Source organism: Podarcis raffonei, chromosome 16 (assembly GCF_027172205.1).
Source record: "Podarcis raffonei isolate rPodRaf1 chromosome 16, rPodRaf1.pri, whole genome shotgun sequence".
In the NCBI taxonomy this organism is placed as follows: domain Eukaryota; kingdom Metazoa; phylum Chordata; class Lepidosauria; order Squamata; family Lacertidae; genus Podarcis; species Podarcis raffonei.
In genome coordinates, this window is record NC_070617.1 from 42,436,059 (window position 1) to 42,463,578 (window position 27,520).

The following is a 27,520-nucleotide window of genomic DNA, read 5'->3' on the forward strand; positions in this document are numbered from 1 at the left end:
TGGATGCACAGCAAACAAGAGGCATTTCTTGGGCACCATAGTGGCAAGAAACACCCAACGATGAAAACGAACCCAGTCTTTACCAGGGCTGGGTAAAATGCACAGAGTTTGACTGTGCCCAAAGCCAGCAGGGTCCCCTGGACTCACCCAAGTTGTAAGGGGGTGGGAGAGGCTATAAGCCAAAATGTGACCCCAATACCTTCCCCCTGCAATTTCTCTGAATGAGCTTGTCTGGTGTACCTGCTCCAACTCCACACCTTCTGAGAAAGCCAGAGCTGTGGGTCCCTCACAGCTACCCACCCAATGCTGAATATGCACATTTCCCTAATACACACATTTTTGTAAGCCATTTCCTTGAACACACACATTTCCACATGTAATTCCCTCATAAACAAAATAAAAAGTTACCTTCATGAATACATGCATTTTCAGGCACACTTTCCCCTAATCCACACATTTTTGCACAATTTTTGGTTAGAGAACTGCACTGTCAAACTGGGAGAAGTGCAAATTTCTAAGGAGGGCTATATTTTTAGTGTTATTTTAAAAAATTGCTAATTAAAATATGAGCTGAACAAATCCCCTGCACTCCCATCTCTAGTGATGCATGCTCTCTCCCCACCCCCACCCTAATGACTGTGCAAGATGCATTTCTGGAGCAGTCTGGGCCAAATCAGGACATACCCACCTGGCCATTTCAAGAAATGTCCTGTCATATCACGAAATCAGCCTGTCGTTCCTTTCCTGTTCTTTGTTTGTTCAGACACTATGCTAGGTACCTTCTCTATCCTTCAGGGAGGAAAGGCATAACTTGCCTTTCTTTAAACTAACCCACAGCACACGTTTTGAGTGGGTGGCTAGTCTTTTCTGCGCTAGTGGAGAAATGTACAGTACAGCAGGCCAGCAGCTTCCAGGGATCATGACTAAAGCCAACGTCATGTATAGTCAAAACCCATTGGGTTCAATGGCAGGTGGGATTGCCAAAGTCATATTTCCCAGAATCCTGCTCCTTTTCTGCCTTCTTTTTAATTTTTCTTATTTTTTGCCACATACATAAAACTGAATGTACATAAGTTAAATGTACGAAAGTTCTGAGCTCACTGTCTAGAAGTGAATGTGGCTGAACCAAACCTATGCTCTGATTTTCATGAACATTTTTTTCTCAAAGTGCCAAACGATGCCTTCGATTTTCACCAGGAGTGTCAAATGAACCACCTTTGCTTAAAATGCCCTCACTAGCCCTCAGTGATGGCACTGCACACCCAAATTTGGTCAGTTACCAAGCAGTGCTACATAATTTCTGTTTGAGTGGGAGGCAGAAGCAGTAGCATCCTTGGAATATGAAGACCAGTGCTGAGCAGAAAGGTTTAAACGTTACATTTTTTAAAAAAATACAAAGTAGTTCTGGGAAGCAAATCTCCAAATTGCTAGGTTTGATCTCCCCAAAATGACCATGGCACTGTAGAAATCCCTCCGCCTCTATAGCTTCATACAACCAAGATCTCATGCCAAGGATTGAAAGCCCTGGAAGCTGCTTTTCAGCTTGAAGTCCCACCACCCCCAGTCTGTGCACATCCAGAATCAGATCTACCCTTGTCCCCTTGCTGCTCAGTGTATGTTTTGGACTACAACACCCTCAGATGAGAGTTGCAGTCCAACACATCTGCAGGGCACCAGGCTGGGGAATGCTGGAACAGATTAAGGGTCACGGTTGTGGGTGGGGGAAGAAAGATCTCACCCCTGGGCTGAGGAAGGGCAAATGGGCAAAGGCCCCCCCATGGGTTTTGTGGTTGTGTTGGGGCTTCATGGTTAGTTCTTCCTGCCAGGCTCCACCAGCTCTTTGACCATCTGCACACACTGCTCATGTCTTGTAGACAAGAAAGCCTAGATTTATTTCCATCTTCGCACATGCAACACATAAACCAGGGAAGCCCATTGTCATGCAGTGGAAGTTACTGCAAAAGCAGTTATTAAGCTGAAATTACTTGGTGGGTGAAAACTTCCTCCTCCTCCTCCTCCTCCTCCTCCTCCTTCAGATGTGGGCTTAAAAAGCCATGCAGTTCTTTATCATGCAGAAATGGATGAGCTGCAATCCTTGGATGTGCAGGTGTCATATCTGCATTTGGAGCATGCTCCAGAGACCCCCTTGCTCAAAAATCCCACCATGCTTGTCAGGGTATATGTGGAGCAACCTGGGAGGAGGGCATCTATGGGGTGCAGTTAGAGAATGACTTCTGCTGCATCTCAGATATGCATAAAGCATGCCCAGCATCAAATGCTAAGCAGACTCAGTGATGCTATTATAAAGAGCCGTTGAAGAGGATTAGCTGAAAGCCAGCACCAAATAAATAGTCTCCTCAGTGTGGAAATGGGTATAAGGCCTCCTACGGACTTCTCTCATCTCAGGCATGATCCTTGCAACAGCCTAGAATGAGAAATACTTTTGGAACGCTCATAAGAAGAACGCCTGCCTTCTGTGCCAGCAGTTGTGATCATAGGCACTGAGTTTCTGCAAGAGGTGTCCAGGCCACTTCCATCTTGCTGCAGACAAGAGGTTCAGTCATGTAAGGACTCCACATGCTCTGGAGCCTGGGCAAGGCACGTGTGTGCAGTGCATCTTCTGCCCATCAAAGCATGCGTTGCAGACTCCTTTACACCTCTGTTGCCTTAGTAACCATTTCAGGCCTCATCAGATCCAAGGCAGAACAGGAGGATGAGTGGGTCTATTCCTCCCCACTCAGCTTGTCAATGATAGTATTCTCAGAGCTAGCTGGAGACTTCACTAAGCAAAGAGAAAGATGCTCTTCTTTGCTGCTCACAAGTAATCTCAAAAACCTCTCAAAGGCAGGCTGTTTGCTTCAGACCAACACAAACAAACTATGAGAGGTACATACATACACACACACACACACACACACACACACACACACACACACACACACACCCTTGAGCACAGCAGCCATCTGTACCCCTTGTGACAAGAGCCTGCTTCCCTTGATCACCTCTGGGACCCAACGAAGAGAGTGGTGAACCCAGACAGAAGCCACCATTAGAAAGTGGGCTACATGCCTAACATCATGCAGCATCCATTCCTTGGGCCCCACACCTTAAGGCGAGACAGAACACAAGAAGAACCCTGGTGGATCAGGTCAATGGCTCATCTAGCTCAGTATCCCGTTCTCACAGGGGCTGACCCACAGGCAGGACCTGAGCACAAGAGCAGCACTCTTCCCTCCTGTGGATTCCAGCAACTGATAATCAGAAGAATCGCTGCCTCTGATCATGGCCCCTCCAGTGCTCAGGTAAGGACAAGGTAAGGTGAAGCCACAAGGCCTGCCAGAAGATGGATAGGTTTGTTCAGCTGGTTGTTTAGCTGTAGTTGGCTCCAATTTCAACCAGCCCCAACCAGCATAGACCAATAGTCAGGAATGATGTAAGTTGGAGACCAGAAACATCTGGAGGACCCCAGGTTGCCTACCCAACATTTCAGTGGGCTGAGTTAGGGCTACCATGGACAGCTCCCTTGGACAGTTCCTTTCCTGGTCCAGGTTCCTGGCTGGCTTTAAGCTCCCCACTTCTCTTGCAAGCACAAGATTCCAGGTCAGACAGGAGTCCCCCCCATACACCCTTAAAACTTCAGTTTGCCCCAATCTGTGCCTCAGTAGCTGCCTTCCTAGGGTCTGTGCTTGGAAATATCTCCAAGTAGTTGCTAAGAGTGACAAGGAGTGGCTGGGCAGATGGTGTAGGAAGCCCCCGAAGGGGAGAAGGCAGTGTTGTGCTGCTCCGAAAAGCTGGAATGGTGAAGCTGTGTATTCAGCAGTGGTATCTGGATACCCTTTTGAAAAGCCTCCATGGGAGAGAAGGAATGAATTATGCCTGCAGAGCCCATCCAATCCTTCCACCTGAAATCCGTGGGTGGCTGGGGTGAAACTGTGATGCAACAATGAAATGGAGCTCACTGCATTTCTCTCCACCCTGCAGAGCTCCCTCATAACAAGGTAGCACAGGAGGGCTGCCAGGTAGATGCCAGCTAGTGGATTCATCTGATAGGGAGGCAGAAGAGGGAGGGAGGGAGGGAGGGAGGCACTGTGGCGAAAGGGGGGAGACACTAGAGCTTGGCAGCTCTTCTTTGCAGAAACAGCTTCTCTTCCTGGTGAATTAGTTTGTGGACCACCTGTGGTTTGAAGCTCTCCCCTTATAACAGGCTTCCCTAACCCCTGTCAAGGAAGGACCGTAGCTCAGTGGCAGAGTATCTGCCTTGCATGTAGATGGTCCTAGATTCAATCCTTGGCATCTCCAGGTAGGGGTAGGAGAGGCTCTGTCTGAAACCCTGGAGAGCTCCTGCCAGTCAGTGTAGACCAGAGATTTTCAACCTTTTTGAGTCCAGTGCTCCTTTGACCAACTACATTCTTTCTGCAGCTCCTCTGTGGGATACTTGCTTTCAAAGGTTTAAAGGAGCAGCAGGGGAGGGGAAGGGGGGAGAGGTGTCAGTGTGCTTGCAAATCCCTTTGGAAGCTGCCTTCTGCTGCTCCTTTAAACCTCTGAAATTGAAGATTTAAGGAGCAATGTGGAGAGGGAGACATGGTTTCCACTGAATTGAAATGGATTCACCCTCCTTGATCAAGGCACAAAGCTGTCTCCAAAGGGCTTTCAATCAGCCCAGCTCTGCGCTTTGAAGCACAGTATCATCTGAGGCTACCCTGATGTCAAGTTTGTTCCACCAAGGGAAGGGGAGATGACTATCTGGCCCACTGGCCAGGAAAGGTTCCCCACTTTTGCCTCACAGGATGTCGTGAGAGGGGTTGATGGAGACCCTGGGGTAGCTGGCTGAACTGCCATTGTGACACAGAAGGTTGGGTGGGCTGGCAGGTGGCGGCATGTAAAAGGTCACTTAAGAAGAGCCTGCAGGATCAGACCAGTGGCCCATCGAGTCCAGCATCCTGTTCTCAGAGGCCACCCAAATGCCCACAGGAAACAGACATGCAGGAATCTAGCACAAGTCCACTCCCTTCTCCCAGGGTTTCCACCCATTGGGACTGAGAAGCATTTCTGCCTCCAACTATGGAGGCAGAGCTTGGCCAACATGGCCAGTAGTCTGACCCTCCACAAAACAGCCCAATCCTCTTTTAAAGTCATCCAAGCTGGTGGCCACCCCTGGTTCCTCTGGGAGGGAGCTCTATCCTTCTAGTTGCTGATGGCTATGCTGCTCTTGTCCTCAGAAAGTAAGAAGTGGGGAATGGAGAAATCTGCCCCCTGAAGGAAGCCTAGGCCAGGGAGTAGTAAAGAAAGGAAGGGGAGAAATGAGAGTGGAAACGGGCAGAGATAAGGAGAGGGGCACAGAGCCAGGGACTTCAGAGGCAAGGGGAGTTTATGCTGATTTCAAATAAATGCATCCTTGAGGCCTCCAGAGCTGCTTTCTATTGGAGCTATGTTATATTGAAGGGGGAAATGTTTCTCTGCTCAACCGAGTGACACTTCCTCTCCCCCCTCTCTTTCTGCACATTGTCATTACATCCTGTCCCCACCCCATGCAGAATCATGGCTCATCTCCTTTTGTCTCTGGACATGCACTGTGCTTCAATTTAAGTACAGATATTATTGCATAAATTATTTCGACTAGCATAAGCGTAATCACCCTAATTGCTGTGTAATCTTCGTTAATTACTGTTGTATGTCATTTGCTTTGGTGCAGATTGCTCACTACAAAAATTCTGATTGGCTTAAGGATGTTTTTGCATTCTCCCATTAGATCTAGCTTGAATTTAAAAGGGAGGAATTGGGTGTGTGTGTGCAAAAGACTTGTTTTCTATGGAGAAAAAGTTGTTAAGCATGAGTGCACTGTCAGGATCATTAAAGGAGACGGATTAGCCTTACTGGATCCTAAATAAGCACATCTACTTTGTAAATTCACAGTGTCCACTGGTGGGTCATGAGCACTGTAGTTCTCAAGAGGGATGGGTAAGTCTTAGGTAATGCAACATGGATGTTTGCTTATCCTTGCCTTAGACAAGCCCTGCTTAAGGAGAGCTGGGAAATGGAACCAAGTTAAGGGAGGAGCTGGCACTCAGTGTCAGAGCACAGCTGTGCATCTGGAATGTCCCAGGTTCAATCCCCAACAGCATTATTGGGAACACATTTATAGTGCTGAGGTCCGGAAGTGCTGTTGCCAGTCAGAGTAGACCACACTGGTCCTATGTGGCACCTCCCTATCATGTCACTGAAATAACAACTTGATAACCAGGAGTGCAGTCATTCATATCACCAGCACCCACTTCCCAACAGTGTTCTCCTTTATTGCACAAAGTGCTTCTTAGGTTCAGTAGTCCTTACAACGACCCTGTAAGGCAGGTTGGTAGCATGTGGATGGCATGCCTGATGCTGCCACCTAGTGAGAAGACAATGAACTTGGACTGGCTCAGCTAGACTCAGAATGTTCAGGCTCCAGAGAAGGAGCCTTAAATGGCAGCTGTCTCACACCTGGAGTCCATTTGGGGAGGCCCAGGTCCCACCACCCTTGAGTATTGGCCATGCTGATTGGGACTGATGGGAGTTGGAGTTCAAGAAGATCTGGAGGACACCAGGTTAAAAACTTAAGAACACAAGACGGGCCTGCTGGATGAGGCCAATGGTCCATGTCGTTCAGCATCCTGTTCTCACAGTGGCTAGCCAGATGCCCATGGGAAGCCCACAAGTGGGAGCTGAGCACAAAAGCAGTCCTCTCCCCTCCAGCATTACTGCCTCTGACTGTGGAGGCAGAGCAGGGATGGATCAAGACCTTTAGAGGCCCTAAGCATGTAAAATATTTTGGTGCCACCGTATACAGTATATCTAACTCAAAGTATAAACAAATTTTATTTTTTTGAAATGAAACAAAACCTACAGTAAAATGGAAAATAATGTTTTGTTTTTGTATACTTCCACTTTATTTATATTTGAATTTTTTCTCCCACTTTTCTAATTGCAAAATCTTTGATCAGATCCTCAAAACTAATCTTATGTAGTGCATCTGCTTCTATACTTAGTAGTGATAAGGCACCCTGCCTTGTTGCATAGTTGTTCTGTTGGTGTCTTTAATATACTTCAACTGAGAAGATGAACACCCAGCTGAGCAATTTGTGACCATTAACGTTAAAATTCTGGCAATAGAAAATTTCTGTGGTGCCCCCTTCCCTTGATGCCCTAAGCACTTTCTTATTTTGCTTAATGCGTAATCTCCTCTATGAATTTTGCCGGTCCTCATTTAAAGCCATCAAAGTTGGCCTCTTATAGGACCAAGTTCCATAGATTAATTATGTGCTGCATTAAGTAGTCCCTTTTCTCTGTCTTGAGACAGATGTCCATGTGTTATGAGAGGAGAAAAAGATTTCTCTTTCCATTTTCTACATGCCACTTTCTACATGCCTTTGCTCTGAACTGAAAAGCCCAAATGCTCCAGCCTTTCCTCATAGGGGAGTCACTCCATTCCTTTGATCATTTTGGTCAGCCTTTTCTGAACCTTTTCCAACTCCATAATATCCTTTTTGCGTCAAGGTGACCAGAGCTGTCCCCAATACTCTACCTGTGGTGGCACCAGAGGGTACTTGGAGGGCATCAGCATGGGGAAGGGAAGATGTGATCCAGCCAGGGTGGGGGCTAACGATGCACAGAAGCCAGCACATCCCGCAGATAAATGTGGAAATAGACCCACAGAATGTGACCATGAGGGAAACTCACAAGTCCATAAAATGGGAGGCCTAATGTCTTGTGCAGGGTTGTTGTCAAGATGACACGGTGCAGGAGGGTGGGCCATGCATGCTGCCTTGAGCTTCTTGGGGTGTGAGAGGGAACTTAGACAAATTTGAGGTCCAAGGCCTTGAGACTTGGGCATATGTACCCTGGTCCTCGGAGGGCCGCCAGCCAGCCAGCCTCCCTTCATCTTGTTTCACTCTCCTCTGGGGAAGCTCACATTTTTGCCTCCCCATCAAAAAGTACAGCCGTACAGCCATGCAGCCCTCACTCTTCTCTGGCAGCAACAGACAGAGTATATGGTACAAATTCTCAAATACATTACATTATCTCTTTAAATTATCTCTGGAGAACACATCAAGGCACATTATCTCACTTGAAGTAGGGTGTTTTGATGTGGCATCTTTCATCTAATATTTGACTCATGTCAGTCTAGCAGCAGCCACCTTCCTCGGCTGGATGCTGTGTGACCTTAACTCCTGCACACATCACCACTTTGACTTTCCCACGGGTCGAGATCCAGCCTCTTGCAATGCTCTGTACAAACTCCTATGGTTTTGTCTTTATTGGGACCAGGGCCAACTGCACTGTGTGTTCTTTAAAGGTCTGCTGCAGTTCATTAAAACTAATGACACAACAGCAGCAATCGTGATGGTGACCTCTTCATGTCAGACTCTCCGTGCTTGAATTTGGCTCTTTCTTCTTTCATGTCTCTGGGAACAAGATGTTGTAGGAGCCAGACATAAAGGAAGGGGTTAATTTCCTTCATGAGCACAAATCACCCCATGATGTTCTGACGGAGAAGCCTTTTAAAACCAGCCAAGCTGGTGTCCATCCCAACTTCTGTACCAAATTCCAGAGTTTAACTATGTGTGGTGTGAAGAAGACCTTTGGACTCTCTTGAATCTTCTAGCGTTTATCTTCATTTGAAAAGGAATATGGGAAGGTGCCTGATACAAAGTCAGACCCCTGCTCTGTCCAGCTCAAGACTGTCTAACTGCAAAAGGCAGTGGCTATGCAGGGTCTGAAGTAGGGATCTTTCCTCACCTTGTCTGAAGATACAAATGTAAGAACTTAAGAAGAGCCTGCTGGATCAGGCCAATGGCCATCTAGTCCAGCATCCTGTTCTCACGGGGGCCAACCAGATGCTTGTGGGAAATGCACAAGCAGGACCTAAGCATGAGAACAACCCTCTCCCTGGTATTCAGAAGTATGGCTGCATGGATGTCTCCTCCATGAATTTGTCCTTAAAGCCATTTAACTTGATGGCCATCACTGCCTCCTGCAGGAGGGAGTTCCACAGTTCTAACTAATGAGATGTTTTGCATGCAGAGTATGTGTTTTACCACTAAGCCATCATCCTTCCCCAAAGATAACTGTGGATTTCATGAGATCTCCAAACTGACTGCCTCACTTTGCTTAATGGTCAGGTTGCTCTCCCTGCTTGTCAAAGTATTTTGCCAGGACCACTCTCTTCTTCCCCAGGCAGATAAACTGTGCTAGCTTCATATGAGTAGCAAAAGTCCACAGTTGCCAGCTGGTGGCTCCCCTCCCCTGAAGTTGACAAACTACGCTACAGGTTGGAAGGCGGCATAAGCCCTCGAAAGGAGCACATGCAAGTTCTTTAGCTGACAACGATATTTTCTGAATGCTCTAATATGCTCTGTGTTATGCAAACTTTGCAAAACTACCCAGAACTCTGCAGAATTTCATGGCACAGCACGTACCAGGGAACTAATAAAGGGGCATTGTTACTTGGATAAATCTAGCAGAAATGCTTGAAATTGATTCCCTGCTCCTTCCACTGCCCCTCCCTGCCAATGAATGCATGCGCAAACACACACACAGCCAAAATTATGTTTGCTGGAGAGAAACAAAAGCAATCAATCAATCAATCAATCATCAGCACTACTCTGCTTGATGCTGTTTTAGGACAACTGCTCCCTCTCGTAAACCCCACACCAGGCTTAGTTTTTTTAAAAAATAATATTTATTACTTTTGAAGATTACAGAAAAAGAAAAGAAAAAGAAAAAAGACACGATAGAAAAAACAAAAAATAGAACAGAAACAATACAATACAATATATAAGCAATACAAAACACAACCTTAACACATTAAACTAAACTAAACAAAACCCTAACCCACCTTAACCCTAAACAAAACAAAACAAAACAAAACAATAACCATTTAAAAACATACATCACACCTTTTCCATACTCTATCTTTCATTCCCTTGTTTCCTCGACTTCCTCTCACCTCCCTTTTTGTGTTCCACTTCTATTAATTGTTTCAGCAAATCCTTTCCATCTTTCTCTATTTTCTGTCATATTATAAATATCTTAACATATTTTTTATCATTAAAACTAAAATACTTATATATGCTTAACTCCTTATAATATTTCTGCTAAGGCCATAAAATTTCTTTCCACCATTTTTCTATCATTCATTAATTTTACAGTATTTCTATATATAAACTTTAAATTCTCTAATCTTCTTCCACCATCTCCTCTCCCTGGTTTTGGATTCTGCCAGTCCTTTCCATCAATTCCATATAGTCCATCAACCTGGAGATCTTATGTCCGAGGCTCTTAACTCTTTTCCAGGTCCCTTCTGCAGGTCTTCTTCATATTCTTTAATGCCAAAGAGCAGATCTCGGGAAGACTCCAACCTAACAATGCTTTTATTCCTTCCAGACAGGTCAGCCAAATTTCCATAGTTGAAGCTGAGGTCTATAAGATGTTTCATGACATGTTTCAAAGTTCCTCCAAATCCAAAGGCCCCCAGAACTCCAATCTCCTCCAGACCCAAGTCCATGTCCCAAAGGTCAATTAATCCCTGCATAGAGGGATCTTTCCAACTTTCCTTCTTCCGTCCAAGCCGGGATCCAATCCTCAAAACCTGGCTTTTTCTAGATTCAATCATAGAAGGCCTCAACTTGTAATCCTCAATTTGCTTCTGTAATGCTGAGGATCCCGCGTGTATTACTTTAGGCTCAACAACCACAGCTTTCTCTTTCTCCTCCACAATCTGTCCTGCCAAAGTAGATTCTTGTAGCAAGTCCTGAATTATTTCTGTGTTGGTGCTCACTTTTTGACTCTAATCAGTCACTTTTTGATCCAAGTTGTCAATTTTAAAAGACATGTCATCCGTCTTCTTATGAAGCTGTTCCAGTGAGTAGCTTATCTTACATAATACCGTCACAATGGCTTCTCCTGTCAACATTTTGAATGGTCCAAGGTCAGTCTCTGGTTCTCACAATTACTTATCTTGCAGCTGGTGATTCCCCAGTTGCACTCCTGTGACAGTTTCAAAGACTCCCTCTAGAGGGAAACAGTCTCCACTTGTATCAATCCTTTCGAACACAATTCAAGCCATAAAAATAGTTTCAATTTCCAGTTACTTTTCCTCCTTTTTAAACGCAGAAGAGGACAATGGAAACAGTATCTTTCTCTTGTATAACTAGCTGTCAAAAATGTTCTGTTCGCAGTCAATGGACTCTCCCAAAACTTCACTCTTTCTGGCAGCCCTTTTCCAGGTTCGGAGCAGTGGTAATTTGGTTTTTCACTCTCTCCTGCAGGCTCGCTAAGTCCAAAATTTCCCCCCTCTTCTCCTGCTTCCAAGGGGGGTTTTGTAGTTTTAACCGATGAAAATTTAATCCTTTGCCAAAAGCTTTCAAAGACTTTAGCTTATAACGTCTTTGCTTCAATCTATTTACAAAAGGGGAAGGCGGACTTCCTGTTTAAGACCTTCCCCCGTTTTGATGCCAAATTAAGGTATTTAAAGATCCAATTTTCCGTTCTACTCACGGCTAGTTGTTTAAAATCCAATTGTCCACAGGAAAAAGTCAGCGCTCTCCGGCAACAGCAATGCGGCTTCACTCCGTGAAAGAAGCAGTCAATTCGAAGCACTGCACCACTTACCCCACATCGCTCTGGATCCCCAAAACAGGGTTTCCCCGCGAGTAGGGGAGGCGCAGAAGGTGCCAACCAAATTCCAAGTTCACAAGCTTCTCCCGCTTGTGATTTCAGAGGGTCTCCGCCTTCGCCGTGGCAGTCAGACCCTGCCTTCCACGGAGCAAGTTCCTCCCAATCGGAGGAGCTCCGCCATTGCCGGAGGCGCAACCCGGAAGTCTCCCACACACCAGGCTTAGTGCCAGACTTCAGGGGACCCTCAGCACAGGGATGCTAAAGCCCCTTCCCCCCCTGTTCCCCAACACATACACCCCATCACTCTGTGGCTGGTGCAGGATTTTTCTTTCTGTCGCTGCTGCAGGAAAAAAAAATGTGAATAAAGGCAGGGGGGACATGATTGAGGGGTATAAAATTATGCAGGGCACGGGCAAAGTGACTAGGGAGACATTTTTCTCCCTCACTCAGAACACGAAAACTCGGGAACATCCAACAAAGCTGATTCTGGACAGGCACACTTTCTTTAGTGTGTCCTGAATCAATGTATTTCTTCTTGCAGCACATAGCTAAACTGTAGGGTTTGGTAACGGAAGATGTCATGAGCGCCACCAGCATGGATGGCTTTTGAAGGGCACTGGGTAAACACATGGAGCCTATCAATGGCAACTCGTCATGATGGCTGTGTGCCACTTCCAGTACCATAGGCAGTGGCTACCAGCGAGGTGCGTCCTGCTGCATTTGGTTTGTGGGCTTGGATTTGCATTTGGTTTGTGGGCTTGGTTTGTGGCCACCTAGGATGTTTGACTAGGTGGCCCCCTTGCAGGACTCTTATGTGCTCTCATGCCATGGTCGTAGCGGAAACATCATTTACTGCTAGGCCCTCAGGTGGCCTTTTAGCCAGGGGCATGGCATGGGGAGCCAATGGGGCTGTGGCCCTGAGCAGAGATTTTTGAGGGGCTGCAAAGCAGGCACCCCCTTCATGGATCACTGCCTTGCCGTGGCGAAGGGGCTTGAATAACTCAGAGAAGCTATGAGCTATGCCGTGCAGGGCCACCCAAGATGGACAGGTCATAGTGGAGAGTTTTGACCAAACGTGATCCACCTGGAGCAGGAACAGGCAAGCCACTCCAGTATCCCTGCCAAGAAAACTCCATGGACAACAGGCATATAAAAGTTATGACGCTGGAAGATGAGCCCCTCAGGTCGGAAGGCGTCCAACATGCTACTGAGGAAGAGCGGAGGACAAGTACAAGTAGATTCAGAGCTGATGAAGCGGCTGGGCCAAAGCTGAAAGGACGCTCAGTTGCGGATATGCCTGGAAGTGAAAGGAAAGTCCAATGCTGTAAAGAAAAATATTGCATAGGAACCTGGAATGTAAGAACCATGAACCTGGGTAAGTTGGATGTGGTCAAAAATGAGATGGCAAGAATAAATATTGACATCCTGGGCATCAGTGAACTAAAATGGACGGGAATGGGCGAATTCAGTTCGGATGACCATCATATCTACTACTGTGGGCAAGAATCCCGTAAAAGAAATGGAGTGGCCCTCATAGTCAACAAAAGAGTGGCGAAAGCTGTACTGGGATGCAATCTCAAAAATGATAGAATGATCTCGATATGAATCAAGGCACACCTTTTAACATCACAGTAATCCAAGTTTATGCACCAACCACTGGTGCTGAAGAAACTGAAATTGACCAATTCTATGAAGACTTACAACACCTTATAGAAATGTTCTTCTCATTATAGGGGATTGGAATGCTAAAGTAGGGAGTCAAGAGATAAAAGGAACAATTGGCAAGTTTGACCTTGGAATTCAAAACGAAGCAGGGCAAAGGCTAACAGAGTTCTGTCAAGAGAACAAGCTGGTCATCACAAACACGCTTTTCCAACAACACAAGAGACGACTCTACACATGGACATCACCAGATGGGCAGCATCGAAATCAGATTGATTATATTCTCTGCAGCCAAAGATGGAGAAGCTCTATACAGTCAGCAAAAACAAGACCTGGAGCTGACTGTGGCTCAGATCATCAGCCTCTTATAGCAAAATTGAAGCTTAAACTGAAGAAAGTAGGAAAAACCACTGGGCCAGTAAGATACAATCTAAATCTAATCCCTTATGAATACACAGTGGAAGTGAGGAACAGGTTTAAGGATTTAGATTTGGTGGACAGAGTGCCTGAAGAACTATGGATGGAGGCTCGTAACATTATACAGGAAGCAGCAACTAAAACCATCCCAATGAAAAGGAAATGCAAGAAAGCAAAGTGGCTGTCCAACAAGGCCTTACAAATAGCGGGGGAGAGAAGGCAAGCAAAATGTGAGGGAGATAGTGAAAGATACAGGAAACTGAATGCAGATTTCCAAAAAATAGCAAGGAGAGACAAGAAGGCCTTCTTAAATGAGCAATGTAAAGAAATAGAGGAAAACAATAGAATGGGAAAAACCAGAGATCTGTTCAAGAAAATTGGAGATATGAAAGGAACATTTTGTACAAAGATTACCATAATAAAAGACAAAAGTGGAAAGGACCTAACAGAAGCAGAAGACATCAAGAAGAGGTGGCAAGAATACACAGAGGAACTATACCAAAAAGAAATGGATGTCTCGTACACCCCAGATAGTGTGGTTGCTGACCTTGAGCCAGACATCCTGGAGAGTGAAGTCAAATGGGCCTTAGAAAGCACTGCTAATAACAAGGCCAGTGGAAGTGATGATATTCCAGCTGAACTATTTAAAATTTTAAACGATGATGCTGTCAAGGTGCTACACTCAATATGCCAGCAAATTTGGAAAACTCAGCAGTGGCCAGAGGATTGAAGAAGATCAGTCTACATCCCAATCCCAAAGAAGGGCAGTGCCAAAGAATGCTCCAACTACCGCACAATTGCTCTCATTTCACACGCTAGCAAGGTTATGCTTAAAAGTCTACAAGGTAGGCTCAAGCAGTATGTGGACCGAGAACTCCCAGAAGTGCAAGCTGGATTTCGAAGGGGCAGAGGAACCAAATTGCAAACATGCACTGGATTATGGAGAAAGCTAGAGAGTTCCAGAAAGACATCTACTTCTGCTTCATTTACTATGCAAAAGCCTTTGACTGTGTAGGCCACAGCAAACTATGGCAAGTTCTTAAAGAAATGGGAGTGCCTGATCACCTCATCTGTCTCCTGAGAAATCTCTATGTGGGACAAGAAGCTACAGTTAGAACTGGATATGGAACAACTGATTGGTTCAAAATTGGGAAAGGAGTACGACAAGGCTGTATATTGTCTCTCTGATTATTTAACTTGTATGCAGAATTCATCATGCGAAAGGCTGGGCTGGAAGAAATATCAACAACCTCAGATATGCAGATGACACAACCTTGATGGCAGAAAGTGAGGAGGAATTATAGAACCTTTTAATGAGGGTGAAAGAGGAGAACGCAAAACATGGTCTGAAGCTCAACATCAAAAAAACAAAGATCATGGCCACTGGTCCCATCACTTCCTGGCAAATAGAAGGGGAAGAAATGGAGGCAGTGAGAAATTTTACTTTCTTGGGCTCCATGATCACTGCAGATGGTGACAGCAGTCACGAAATTAAAAGACGACAGCTCCTTGGGTGAAAGGTGATGGCAAACCTAGACAGCATCTTAAAAAGCAGAGACATCACCTTGCCAACAAAGGTCCGTATTGTAAAAGCCATAGTTTTCCCGGTAGTGATGTATGGAAGTGAGAGCTGGACCATAAAGAAGGCTGATCGCCGAAGAATTGATGCTTTTGAATTATGGTGCTGGAGGAGACTCTTGAGAGTCCCATGGACTGCAAGAAGATCAAACCTCTCCATTCTGAAGGAAATGAGCCCTGAGTGCTCACTGGAAGGACAGATCCTGAAGCTGAGGCTTCAATACTTTGGCCACCTCATGAGAAGAGAAGACTCCCTGGAAAAGACCCTGATGTTGGGAAAGATGGAGGGCACAAGGAGAAGATGACGGCAGAGGACGAGATGGTGGGACGGTGTTCTTGAAGCTACCAGCATGAGTTTGACCAAACTGCGGGAGGCAGTGGAAGACAGGAGTGCCTTGCGTGCTCTTGTCCATGTGGTCACGAAGAGTCGGAAACGACTAAACGACTAAACAACAACAAAGCAGGCACACACACCCCCATGCAGGCACCCCCAGCAGAGCCTAGCACTCCTCTCCTGGCATCAGAGAAACTAACGCACACGGAGAGGAGTTTTGGGCCGGGCTGTGCTGGGGGCACTGGCGTGGGGGCAGCTGGTTCATGCCCGCCAAGTGCCACATTGGCTGGCCAGGCTCCCCCCTATGCAGGCAAGGCAGGTGGCACAGTGTGGCCCTGCTTGGCTCCAGTGCTGTGCGGGATCGTTCCAGCGATGTCAGTGGCGAGGGCTGGAGTGCCATGGTGGCCTCCTTCACCCTCCATGCACACACACACGGCGCATGCATGCGCACCCTCCGGAGTGCATGCACCTGCCCTGGGCACCATAAGCTCATGCAACGCCACTGCTTAGATGCGTGGCTAGATCTTTGTGGCAACATTTTCCCAATGGTCAATTCTTTAAAAATGAAGACCGTTTTTCACAGAGAGGTGCATGTTGAGCAGAGGTGGGATTCATCTTTTCACCTGGTGCTGATTGTTTTTAAACTGCAATTCTTTCCTCCATTCAAGCTCATTTCCTGCCGCCGCCACCACTTACGTTCCAAAGGCATGTTTAGTCCTGAAAATACCCACCTAGGAATCTGAGGGCAGGGAGAGATAATCTGGGAGGGGGATGAGCTGGAGCACAAGAACAGCCAGTGGTTAAGCGCAGCCTTACTGCAACAACTCCTCTGTTAAAATCTCAATCTCCGCCCCACCTCATATTAGCAGTGCTGTTTAAAAAATGGCATTTGAGGGGCTGCTGCTTTGGGGGACTGGGGGTTTTGCTAAGTTACTCTCCTTCTTTGGAGCCTTTGATACAGAGAGAAGAAATCCCCAGAGGAGAATCGCCTGCGTACATTCAAGAGCCAACAGTGTGACGCGGCAGCTAAAAAAGCCAATTCAATTCTGGGCTGCATCAATAGGAGTATAGCATCTAGATCAAGGGAAGTAATAGTGCCACTGTATTCTGCTCTGGTCAGACCTCACCTGGAGTACTGTGTCCAGTTCTGGGCACCACAGTTCAAGAAGGACACTGACAAACTGGAATGTGTCCAGAGGAGAGCAACCAAAATGGTCAAAGGCCTGGAAAAGATGCCTTATGAGGAATGGCTAAGGGAGCTGGGCATGTATAGCCTGGAGAAGAGGAGGTTAAGGGGTGATATGATAGCCATATTCAAATATATAAAAGGATGTCACATAGAGGAGGGAGAAAGGTTGTTTTCTGCTGCTCCAGAGAAGCGGACACGGAGCAATGGATCCAAACTACAAGAAAGAAGATTCCACCTAAACATTAGGAAGAACTTCCTGACAGTAAGAGCTGTTCGACAGTGGAATTTGCTGCCAAGGAGTGTGGTGGAGTCTCCTTCTTTGGAGGTCTTTAAGCAGAGGCTTGACAACCATATGTCAGGAGTGCTCTGATGGTGTTTCCTGCTTGGCAGGGGGTTGGACTCGATGGCCCTTGTGGTCTCTTCCAACTCTATGATTCTATGATTCTATGTTTGTTCCCTGAAAGGACCTGCAGACCTTTATTAGAGCTGAATATCAGCAAGCGACCCACGTTGTGAGTAAATGCCATTGCTTGGAACTGGTCTTTGAAAAATTAAAGTTGAAGAGACCTCTAAATATTTGACATTTGCAGGGGAGAGAGAGAGAGAGAGAGAGAGAGAGAGAGAGAGAGAGAGAGAGAGAGAGAGAGAGAGAGAGAGAGATTTTATATATGGTTTGCTTCTCTTCCAGAATGGCAAGGATTAGGAAGATGATCCATGGAGAAAATAAGCAAATGAAGTCAGCTCAAGACAGACTTCGTTCAAAGCTGCAGCTACTGGCTGCTGAGCAGCCTTCCAAGTCAGCCTGAGGTAGTATGTGCTAAGAATGGAAGGATCCCTTGGCTGGATCAGGCCAAAGGCTAATTAATAATAATAATAATAATAATAATAATAATAATAATAATAATACCTTTATTGTCAATATACAACCTGTGTACAATGAAATGAACCAAACCTGCCCCCCAGCAAACACTCAATCTCATTGCACTCTGTGTGCTTGTTGCACAACGCACCAACCCCAAAAGTCAATTGCACTATTTTATTTTCCGTTCAGCAGCCTAACAGCCCACGGATAAAAACTGTTTTTTAGCTTGTTGGTACGACTGATTATATTTCTATATATCCTGCCAGAGGGTAGAAGATTAAAAAGGTGCTGGCCAGGGTGTGAATCATCCCTGAGAATTTTTCTCGCTCTCCTAAGGCATCTATCCCTTGCGATATCATCTAGCGGGCTCAGGGGACAGCCCATGTGCTGTGTTCATCACCCTCTGTAAAGACTTTCTGTCCGTGGCTGTCAAGCCAACGTACCACACTGTGATACAATATGAGAGGACACTTTCTATTGTGGACCAGTAGAAGGAGGTCATCAGTTGTTGTTTAACATTGTTCTTTCGCAAGACCCTGAGGAATTGGAGTCTCTGTTGGGCCTTCCTAACAACCTGAGTTATATTGTTTTTCCAAGTGATGTCTTCACTAAGGTAAACTCCCAGGAATTTAAATGGACTCTCTCCACACAACCCCCCCTCCCCCGGATATACAACGGGGCTAGTTCCCCTCTCTTCCTCTGAAAGTCCAACACCATCTCCTTTGTTTTGCTAATATTTAGGTGCAAGTTATTCTTTAGGCACCATGTAGATACTTTTTGAACCTCCCCCCATACACTGATTCATCTCCACCTGTAATTAGACCCATTATGGTAGTATCATCTGCAAACTTAATAACTGCAGTAGATGGATCAGATGAAATACAATTGAGTTCACACAATGGGTCAGACAGAGGCAGGGCCAGAGCACAGCAGCAGCTCCCAGGATCTGGGATCCAGCAGCACATTGGCCCTGATTTTGGAGGCTCTACCCCTCCCCTCTATGCTAGCCAGGGTGGAAGGGATGGTTGCCAGGTCCAACCCACAGAGAGAAGGTCCACCCTTTGTATCAGAGGGAGGGGCTGGATAGCATTGCCAGAATTTACACAGCCCCCGTTGCCCTGCTCAGCACACCAGGGGACTGACTCCTCAGCAACTAAAAAATAATAATCTCTCTCAAGTTAAAAAGATCACACATAAAGTGTTGCAACTTTTAATTACAGTACTATATAAGGTGAACACCAAGGGGAGGAGGGGAGCTGGGGTTTGCTCACTGACAGATCTAGATTACAATTCAGGGCTAGAATCTCCCTAATTAGTGTGTTTGGGGGAAGGGAAGGTAACGTCTCAAAATGCAGCAAGCTCACATGGCCTCCATTTTCCAGATCATGCTCCAGTCGGAGGAGGCAGGTCAGGTCTGGATTGTCTCAAGTTGGGGCTGATCTGAATTGGATCCAGGGAATGGAGGTGGACATGCACAGCCCTAGTTTCTACAAACCTGTTGCATTGCTCAGAAGACACCCCTTTTCATACACTTAAGAATGAGTCTCACCTCAGGCTCTGGGTACCACGGCTGTCCACGGTTTGCCTGGATGGAGAGGACCATGCCGATGCCAAACTGGACCACGATTTGACGCTTTCTTCAGGTTCCAAGTTCAAGCTCATGGTTGACCCCAGACTCAGCTGACTCTCGCTGTAAGCGGAAGAACACAGAAGGGTTGTTGTGAGGCTAAATGGGCAAGGAGAGAGGCCTTTGCCCACCCGATGCCCTCTGGGTGTTTTTTGACTACAACTCCCATCAGCTGTAGCCACCATGGGTTGTGGGGCAGTGCATGCACGCCACCCTGAATTGCCTGGAGGAAGGGTGAGATGGCACAAATGGAAGTTCATAACAAATTTGAAAGAATCTAAGAATCAAGAAGCTGTTTAAGAAAACTGCAAATATTTATTTCCACGGGCACAACAATTATGCACAATCAGCTCCTGTGCTTTGCAAGTGCATTTGCTTTGAACATTTGTGGTCTTGCATAACATATTCATATGATTTTTCCATATATGATTATTGATAGGTAATGCAATTATTGTTTATGTTGTCTCAAGCCCTTGATTAGTTGCATCAGGTGTGCCTGAGACAACACCTGTTGTATTTGTGCTGTTGTGAGGGATTCTATTCAGGGGGTTGATGAATAGTGAGAGTGGAGAAACCAGTTAAAGTTGCATTTTCAGCTGAATTTGGGGAAACCATTTGAAGCATCTGTTCATAGAATCATAGAATCATAGAATCATAGAATCATAGAATCATAGAGTTGGAAGAGACCACAAGGGCCATCGAGTCCAACCCCCTGCCAAGCAGGAAACACCATCAGAGCACTCCTGACATATGGTTGTCAAGCCTCTGCTTAAAGACCTCCAAAGAAGGAGACTCCACCACACTCCTTGGCAGCAAATTCCACTGTCGAACAGCTCTTACTGTCAGGAAGTTCTTCCTAATGTTTAGGTGGAATCTTCTTTCTTGTAGTTTGGATCCATTGCTCCGTGTCCGCTTCTCTGGAGCAGCAGAAAACAACCTTTCTCCCTCCTCTATGTGACATCCTTTTATATATTTGAACATGGCTATCATATCACCCCTTAACCTCCTCTTCTCCAGGCTAAACATGCCCAGCTCCCTTAGCCGTTCCTCATAAGGCATCGTTTCCAGGCCTTTGACCATTTTGGTTGCCCTCCTCTGGACACGTTCCAGTTTGTCAATGTCCTTCTTGAACTGTGGTGCCCAGAACTGGACACAGTACTCCAGGTGAGGTCTGACCAGAGCAGAATACAGTGGCACTATTACTTCCCTTGATCTAGATGCTATACTCCTATTGATGCAGCCCAGAATTGCATTGGCTTTTTTAGCTGCCGCGTCACACTGTTGGCTCATGTCAAGTTTGTGGTCAACCAAGACTCCTAGATCCTTTTCACATGTAGTGCTCTCAAGCCAGGTGTCACCCATCTTGTATTTGTGCCTCTCATTTTTTTTGCCCAAGTGCAATACTTTACATTTCTCCCTGTTAAAATTCATCTTGTTTGTTTTGGCCCAGTTCTCTAATCTGTCAAGGTCGTTTTGAAGTGTGTTCCTGTCCTCTGGGGTGTTAGCCACCCCTCCCAGTTTGGTGTCATCTGCAAATTTGATCAGGATGCCCTTGAGTCCATCATCCAAGTCGTTGATAAAGATGTTGAATAAGACCGGGCCCAAGACAGAACCCTGTGGCACCCCACTAGTCACTCTTCTCCAGGATGAAGAGGAACCATTGATGAGCACCCTTTGGGTTCGGTCAGTCAGCCAGTTACAAATCCACTGAGTGGTAGCATAGTCAAGACCGCATTTTACCAGCTTCTTTACAAGAATATCATGGGGCACCTTGTCAAATGCCTTGCTGAAATCAAGGTAGGCTACATCCACTGCGTTCCCTTCATCTACCAGGCTTGTAATTCTGTCAAAAAACGAGATCAGGTTAGTCTGACATGACTTATTTTTCAGAAATCCATGCTGACTATTGGTGATCACAGCATTCCTTTCCAGGTGCTCACAGACTGTTTGCTTAATGATCTGCTCCAGAATCTTCCGTGGTATTGATGTCAGACTGACTGGGCGGTAATTATTTGGGTCCTCTCTTTTCCCCTTTTTGAAAATAGGGACAACATTTGCCCTCCTCCAGTCTGCTGGGACTTTGCCTGTTCTCCAGGAATTCTCAAAGATGACTGCCAGTGGTTCTGAAATCACATCTGCCAGTTCTTTTAATACTCTTGGATGCAGTTCATCTGGCCCTGGAGACTTGAATACATCTAGACTAGCCAAGTATTCTTGTACTATCTCCTTAGTTATTCTGGGCTGTGTTTCCTCTGCTGAATCATTTGCTCCAAATTCTTCAGGTCGGGCATTGTTTTCTTTATCGGAGAAGACTGAGGCAAAGAAGGCATTGAGGAGTTCAGCCCTTTCTGTGTCCCCTGTTTGCATTTCACCATCTTCTCCTCTGAGTGACCCCACTGTTTCTTTGTTCTTCCTTTTGCTACGAACATACCCATAAAAGCCTTTTTTGTTGCTTTTAACCTCTCTAGCAAGCCTGAGTTCATTCTGTGCTTTAGCTTTTCTGACTTTGTGTCTACACGTGCTGGCTATTTGTTTGAATTCCTCTTTGGTGGTTTCCCCCCTTTTCCATTTTTTGTACACATCCTTTTTTAATCTTAACTCAGTTAAAAGTTCTTTAGATAGCCACCCTGGCTTCTTTAGGCACCTTCCATGTTTCCGTCTCATTGGTATTGCCTGAAGTTGTGCTTTTACTATCTCCCTCTTAACAAACTCCCAGCCATCATGAACTCCCTTTCCTTTTAGTATTACTGTCCATGGGATCTCACCCAGCCCTTCCCTAAGTTTTATGAAGTCGGCTTTCTTAAAGTCGAGAAATTGAGTCCTAGTATGCTTGGCTGCTCCTTTCCGCTGTATAGTAAACTTCAGAAGAGCATGATCACTCGCGCCTAATGATCCTTCCACTTCTACCCCACTAACCAGGTCATCAACATTGGTTAGGACCAGATCTAAAATGGCTGTTCCTCTTGTAGCTTCTCCCACTTTCTGGACAATGAAGTTGTCTGCAAGGCCAGTGAGGAATCTGTTTGACCTTATGCTCTTGGCTGAGTTTGACATCCAACAAATATCCGGGTAATTGAAGTCCCCCATTACTACTATCTCCCTTCCTTTTGCATGCTTGGCCATCTGTTCCAGGAAGGCATCATCTATGTCCTCCGTTTGGCTTGGGGATCTATAGTAAACTCCCACAATGAGGTCACTGTTATTCTTCTCTCCCTTAATTTTGACCCAAATGCTCTCACTTTGGCTTTGAGGTTCTAAATCTTGGATCTCTTCACAGGTATACACATCCCTGACATATAACGCCACTCCTCCTCCTTTCTTGTCTGGTCTGTTTCTCTGAAATAGATTGTATCCCTCCATTATTACATTCCAATCGTGGGACTTATCCCACCAGGTTTCAGTGATGCCTATTATGTCATATTTAGTTTGCTGTACCAAGAGCTCAAGCTCATCTTGTTTATTTCCCATACTTTGCGCATTAGTGTACAGACATTGAAGTCCATTAATCATTCCCCCGTGTCTCTTATTTAAGGATTTTTTCCTCCCACCACTAGGTCTGCGTGCTGTTTGCTCCATTCGGTCTATGACATTTGGATGATCATCTTCATCAATTGATAGACTCCTACCTTCAGGAGCACTGTCTCCCTCCCCCACATTAGTCAGTTTAAAGCCCTCCTGATGAGGTTTCTGAGATTTTTTGCAAAAACATTCCTACCAACCGTTGTGAGGTGCAGCCCATCGCTTGCCAGAAGTCCATCTTCAAGAAACTGCATTCCGTGATCTAAGAATCCAAACCGTTCCTGTTTACACCATTTGCGAAGCCAGTTGTTCACTTCCACTATTTTTCCCTCTCTCCCTGGGCCACGTCGTTCAACTGGGAGGACAGATGAGATGACAATTTGTGCATTTAATTGCTTCAATTTCCTGCCCAGAGCCTCGTAATCTCTTTTGATCTTCTGGAGGCTATTGCTTGCAGTGTCATTGGTTCCCACATGAACCAAGAGGAAGGGGTATTTGTCAGTGGGTTTTATGATTCCTTGCAGTCGTTCAGTTACATCTTGGATCTTAGCCCCGGGGAGACAGCACACTTCCCGAGACATCTTGTCAGGCCCACAGATCACTGCTTCTGTTCCCCTCAGTAGGGAATCCCCTATCACCACTACACGCCTCCTCTTAGGTCTGGTCGGGGTTCTTCCGTGAGCTGTCCGTTCCAAGGTCGCCTGCACATTCCCTGAAGACTGCCTTTGCTGCTCGTCTTCATATACCTGATCGACTGTAATGAGGGAGAGATCCTCAAATGGAGTCTGCTCTTCGTCTTCCATGCTAGGGGAAAGGACCTCAAAGCGATTGCGTATTTCTAAACAATCAGAGCGAACCCTGGGCCTCCTACTTCTTTGAGTCACGTTTCTCCATATATCTGGCTCCTGTGTTGGTGAACTAGCCTCCTTCTCAGGGGAGTCCCCTGTCTCCTCCTTGGTGGAGACGGTGTGCTCTGTTGCTTCCAAGAAGAGCTCCAGCTCTCTAATTCTTTGGAGCGTAGCTACACGTTCCTCCAGTTGCTGGACTTTGTCTTTTAAGAGGGCAATCAACATGCAATTGCTGCAGGTAAAGCTGCCTGCAACCTTTGGCAAGATGGCAAACATTGCGCAGGAACCACAGGCGACTGCAGCTGTTCCCTCACCCTCCATCTTGAGAAGGTGTCGTTGGGGGTGACTACAGCGGTCCTGTTGTGTTGAGCTATTTCAATTGCTTTTGTTTGATTTGCTCACTGCCAACTGCTGAAATTCTGTAAATTTTGATAATAAACCTGATTTGCAATGGGGGTGGAATAATTTTTATTGCAACTGTAGATGAACTTGGGCAGGCTGTGGGCTGGAGACACATCCCTTCCACCCTGGCTATAACAACAAAGTATAGTTTGCTATAAACCAGAAAGTGAAGCTTGAAATCTCTTCCCTTCAAGTGCAAAGTGGAGATGTTATGTCTGAACCAAGCCAAATTATGGGGGCCTTTTTACAGACAGGGCTTTTTACAGATAGGACAGAAAAGTGGTTCTTGCACCAATCACTTTGTAGATGTAAAATCTGCATTGTTGGGAATGGGGGGGGGGGGATAGCTCAATGGAGAGTCCCTGTCCTGCATGCAGAAAGTCTCTGCTTCCATTCCCAAAGGCATCTCCTGCCTGAAACCCTCGAGAGCTGCTGCCAGTCCATGTAGGCAACACTGAGATACACAGGCCAATAGCCTGACTCTGCCTAAGGCATCTGCCTACGCTGAATGCTCAACTGCACCACATATATCCCAACTTTGTTTTCTCTTCTACATGGACAATTATAACAATCCAAATGCATATCCATATATAGAGATTACCCTGAATCTCACAACTTCCCCCCACCCCCTCCATGGGTCCTATTATTGTTGCAGGAATTTATATATAGGTTGGGGGGGGGTTACCCCTCCAGCAGATATCATGCACATGCGGCCCACTACCAAAACCAGCACAATTGCTTTTGTGACTTTTGTGAATTGTCCCCACAAAACACCCCATCACAGTTTCAAAGGGCCTCTGCTGCATGATACCAAATGTAACAATTCACTGATAAATGTATCTATGTACTGGCTCACTGGGAAAACTTCAGAAATTCCTATAGACATGTGAGCTCAGCTACTCAGCAGCCCCTCTGCCTGAGTGATAATTCCTGGCATCCTGATACCTGAGTGCCAGACAGGTAGCCATTCCAGAAATAACAAACCCAGATGAAGACAAAAGGGTGTGATTAACTTGGCTGGGAAACAGGGAAATGTAAATATCTCTTTTGTTACATTGATGGGTGTTTGGTGGAGGGCAAGGAGAACCATGGGGTAGGGTCCAGGATGCTCAAATTACTGCCACCAGACCTCCCCTTTCATGATATAACCATGATGTATGAGTGATGTAGTTTGGGGGGGTAACATGGGGATTAGCAGCTAATAAAAGTTTGGGGGCTCTTTTGTTCAGGGCTTCCATCTTGTTCCACCTGGTGGCAGGTGGGAGTCCTGGCGCCACAGTCTTCAATAAAGACCAAGCCTACTGGCTGCTGTTTTGCTCTAGTATTCCTGGCTGGTGTCCTTTTTTTTTGTCCAAGGGAGCTCTCACATTTCTCTGTTAACAGTTTCCGTTAACATTATCAGCATTTACAACTGCATATTATTCCATACTCTATATTTTATTTCAATCCAAATTATTGATAGTATCTGTTACATTATAAGTAGATTAAAATCCTGCTAGTTGTTTCCATTTGCTTGCAGTGGTCTCCTAGATATGTTATAATTTTTTCCAATTCTTTTAAAAGTTTTTGTCCTCTTGGTTTCTGAGTTTACCAATCAGCTTTGCCATTTCAGCATAGTCCATCAGCTCAACTTCTCATGAACTTTTGAGGTATCTCCTCCTTCTTTATGACCCATTGAAAAATCAAGCTGGTTCTAAAAACCTGAAGACTATCCCACTACTGAACCTATTGAGACAATAGAAACTCCCATTTATTTGCAGAGGCAGGAGGGCAGAGATTGAAGAAGCTGTTAATATCTGCTGTATGTTAAGAGGCATAGCATTTGGGAAGATCAATGTGGGCTCAGCAAACGTAAAAGGGGATAAATCTGAAAAATTGATTGGAAACAAATGGAAGGACATGGGCCATCTCTCTCACCCCCCATATTTTGGCTGCTGTTCAATGAGTGTACTTTTTGCAGTTGTTAATCAATGTGTTTTATCCTCTAGTCCCACGTAAGCTTGAATCAGGCATTTCCCGTTGGAGTTCACTTACGTGTCTCCTCTTGAGCTGAGCGATTCTCGAGCAGTCTGAACACTACAAGGGAGAGAGGAGAGAAAGACAGGGATCAGTCACTCTTCCCAGTGAGGACTAATATCTGTCCATCCCTTCTGCAGCAGACTCCCCTGAAACAGCCCTTTTGCTGGAGGAAATGTTCAGAAGGATCTAAGGATTTAAGGAAAGGGTGGGAGCAAAGAACCTTCACTTTTTAAAAAACCTGTGGGGGAGTCTAAGTGATTGTTTTTATTTAGGAAAATCTTATCATAAAGCAAAGGATCCCTGTGGTACCTTTATTTGCACACAAACACGCAAATACACACACACATACACACGCAAACATCCCACCTTTCCTCCAAGGAGCTCAAGGTGGCATACCCTCATTTCATCCTCACAACCACCCCGTGAGGTAGGTTAGGCTGAGAGAGGCCGTGATGGGCCCAAGGTCACCCAGTGAGCTTCACGGCCGAGAGGGGATTTGAACCTGGGTCTCCCAGGTCCTAGTCTAACATTGGCTCTCCTAGACCTTTCCACAGAACTTTACAACAGTAACACTTTTTGCTTTGCTAACCAACCCCAGGATTAGGGTTGCAATAGACCAGGAGTCAGCAACCGTTTTCAGCCGTGGGCCGGTCCACTGTCCCTCAGACCTTATGGGGGGCCGGACTATATTTTGGAAAAAAAATATGAACGAATTCCTATGCCCCAGAAATAACTCAGAGATGCATTTTAAATAAAAGGACAAATTCTACTCATGTAAAAACATGCTGATTCCAAGACCATCCGTGGGCCGGATTGAGATGGTGATTGGGCCGCATCCGGCCCCTGGGCCTTAGGTTGCCTACCCCTGCAATAGACGGTCCTCGTCCGACACTCTAAACACGACACCATATATATGCATCCCTAATTTGTGATGAAAGAAAGACACAGCTACAGATGAGTGAATGTGTCAATTTCAGTTTCCCTCAGCTTCTCATTTTCCTAATATTAATTTCAGTTTGCCACATTTACACAGTCCAAAGTGCAAAATTCACCAGCATTTTAGTATAGAATTCTCCTAACATACACATTTTGCAAGCAATCTCCCTTATATAATGAAGATTTGTATACTATTTTCAGTATGATGTGCATTCCAAAAGATAGATGCATTTCAGTTAGTGAACTGTTTTCCATTAGCACCAGGGAATGGTGGAAAGTTATTTTACAGAGGCCAGCAGAGCATGGGAAATGGAGCATGTGATCCCTTTGTGGTGTCCTTTCCCTGCAACCTGCTATCACCCACAGGCAGAGAACCTTGAGGCTCCAGATGTTGCTGAACTACAACTCCCATCAGCTTCAGTGAACATGGCCAACAGCCACAGACGATGGGAACGGCAGTCCAGCAACATTGGGA

The 27,520-nt window shown here is 45.8% G+C and overlaps 1 protein-coding gene across 3 annotated transcripts in view; it reads right to left on the reverse strand.

Annotated features, from left to right (window-relative positions):
• The window catches only part of MYO18B (myosin XVIIIB), a 288,747-nt gene that overhangs the window by 17,045 nt on the left and 244,182 nt on the right, over positions 1 to 27,520 (reverse strand). For 2 of the 3 annotated variants that reach the window (XR_008327976.1, XM_053368459.1), the window contains exons 40-41: positions 26,125 to 26,166; positions 19,244 to 19,384 (exon numbers count right to left, since the gene is read on the reverse strand). Coding sequence is in view for 2 of the 3 variants with exons in the window: in XM_053368459.1 (XP_053224434.1) it covers positions 19,244 to 19,384; positions 26,125 to 26,166 (183 nt within the window). In the remaining variant the exon portion in view is untranslated. The remainder of the gene's footprint in view (positions 1 to 19,243; positions 19,385 to 26,124; positions 26,167 to 27,520) is intronic. The other variant, XM_053368460.1, reaches the window with a different exon arrangement.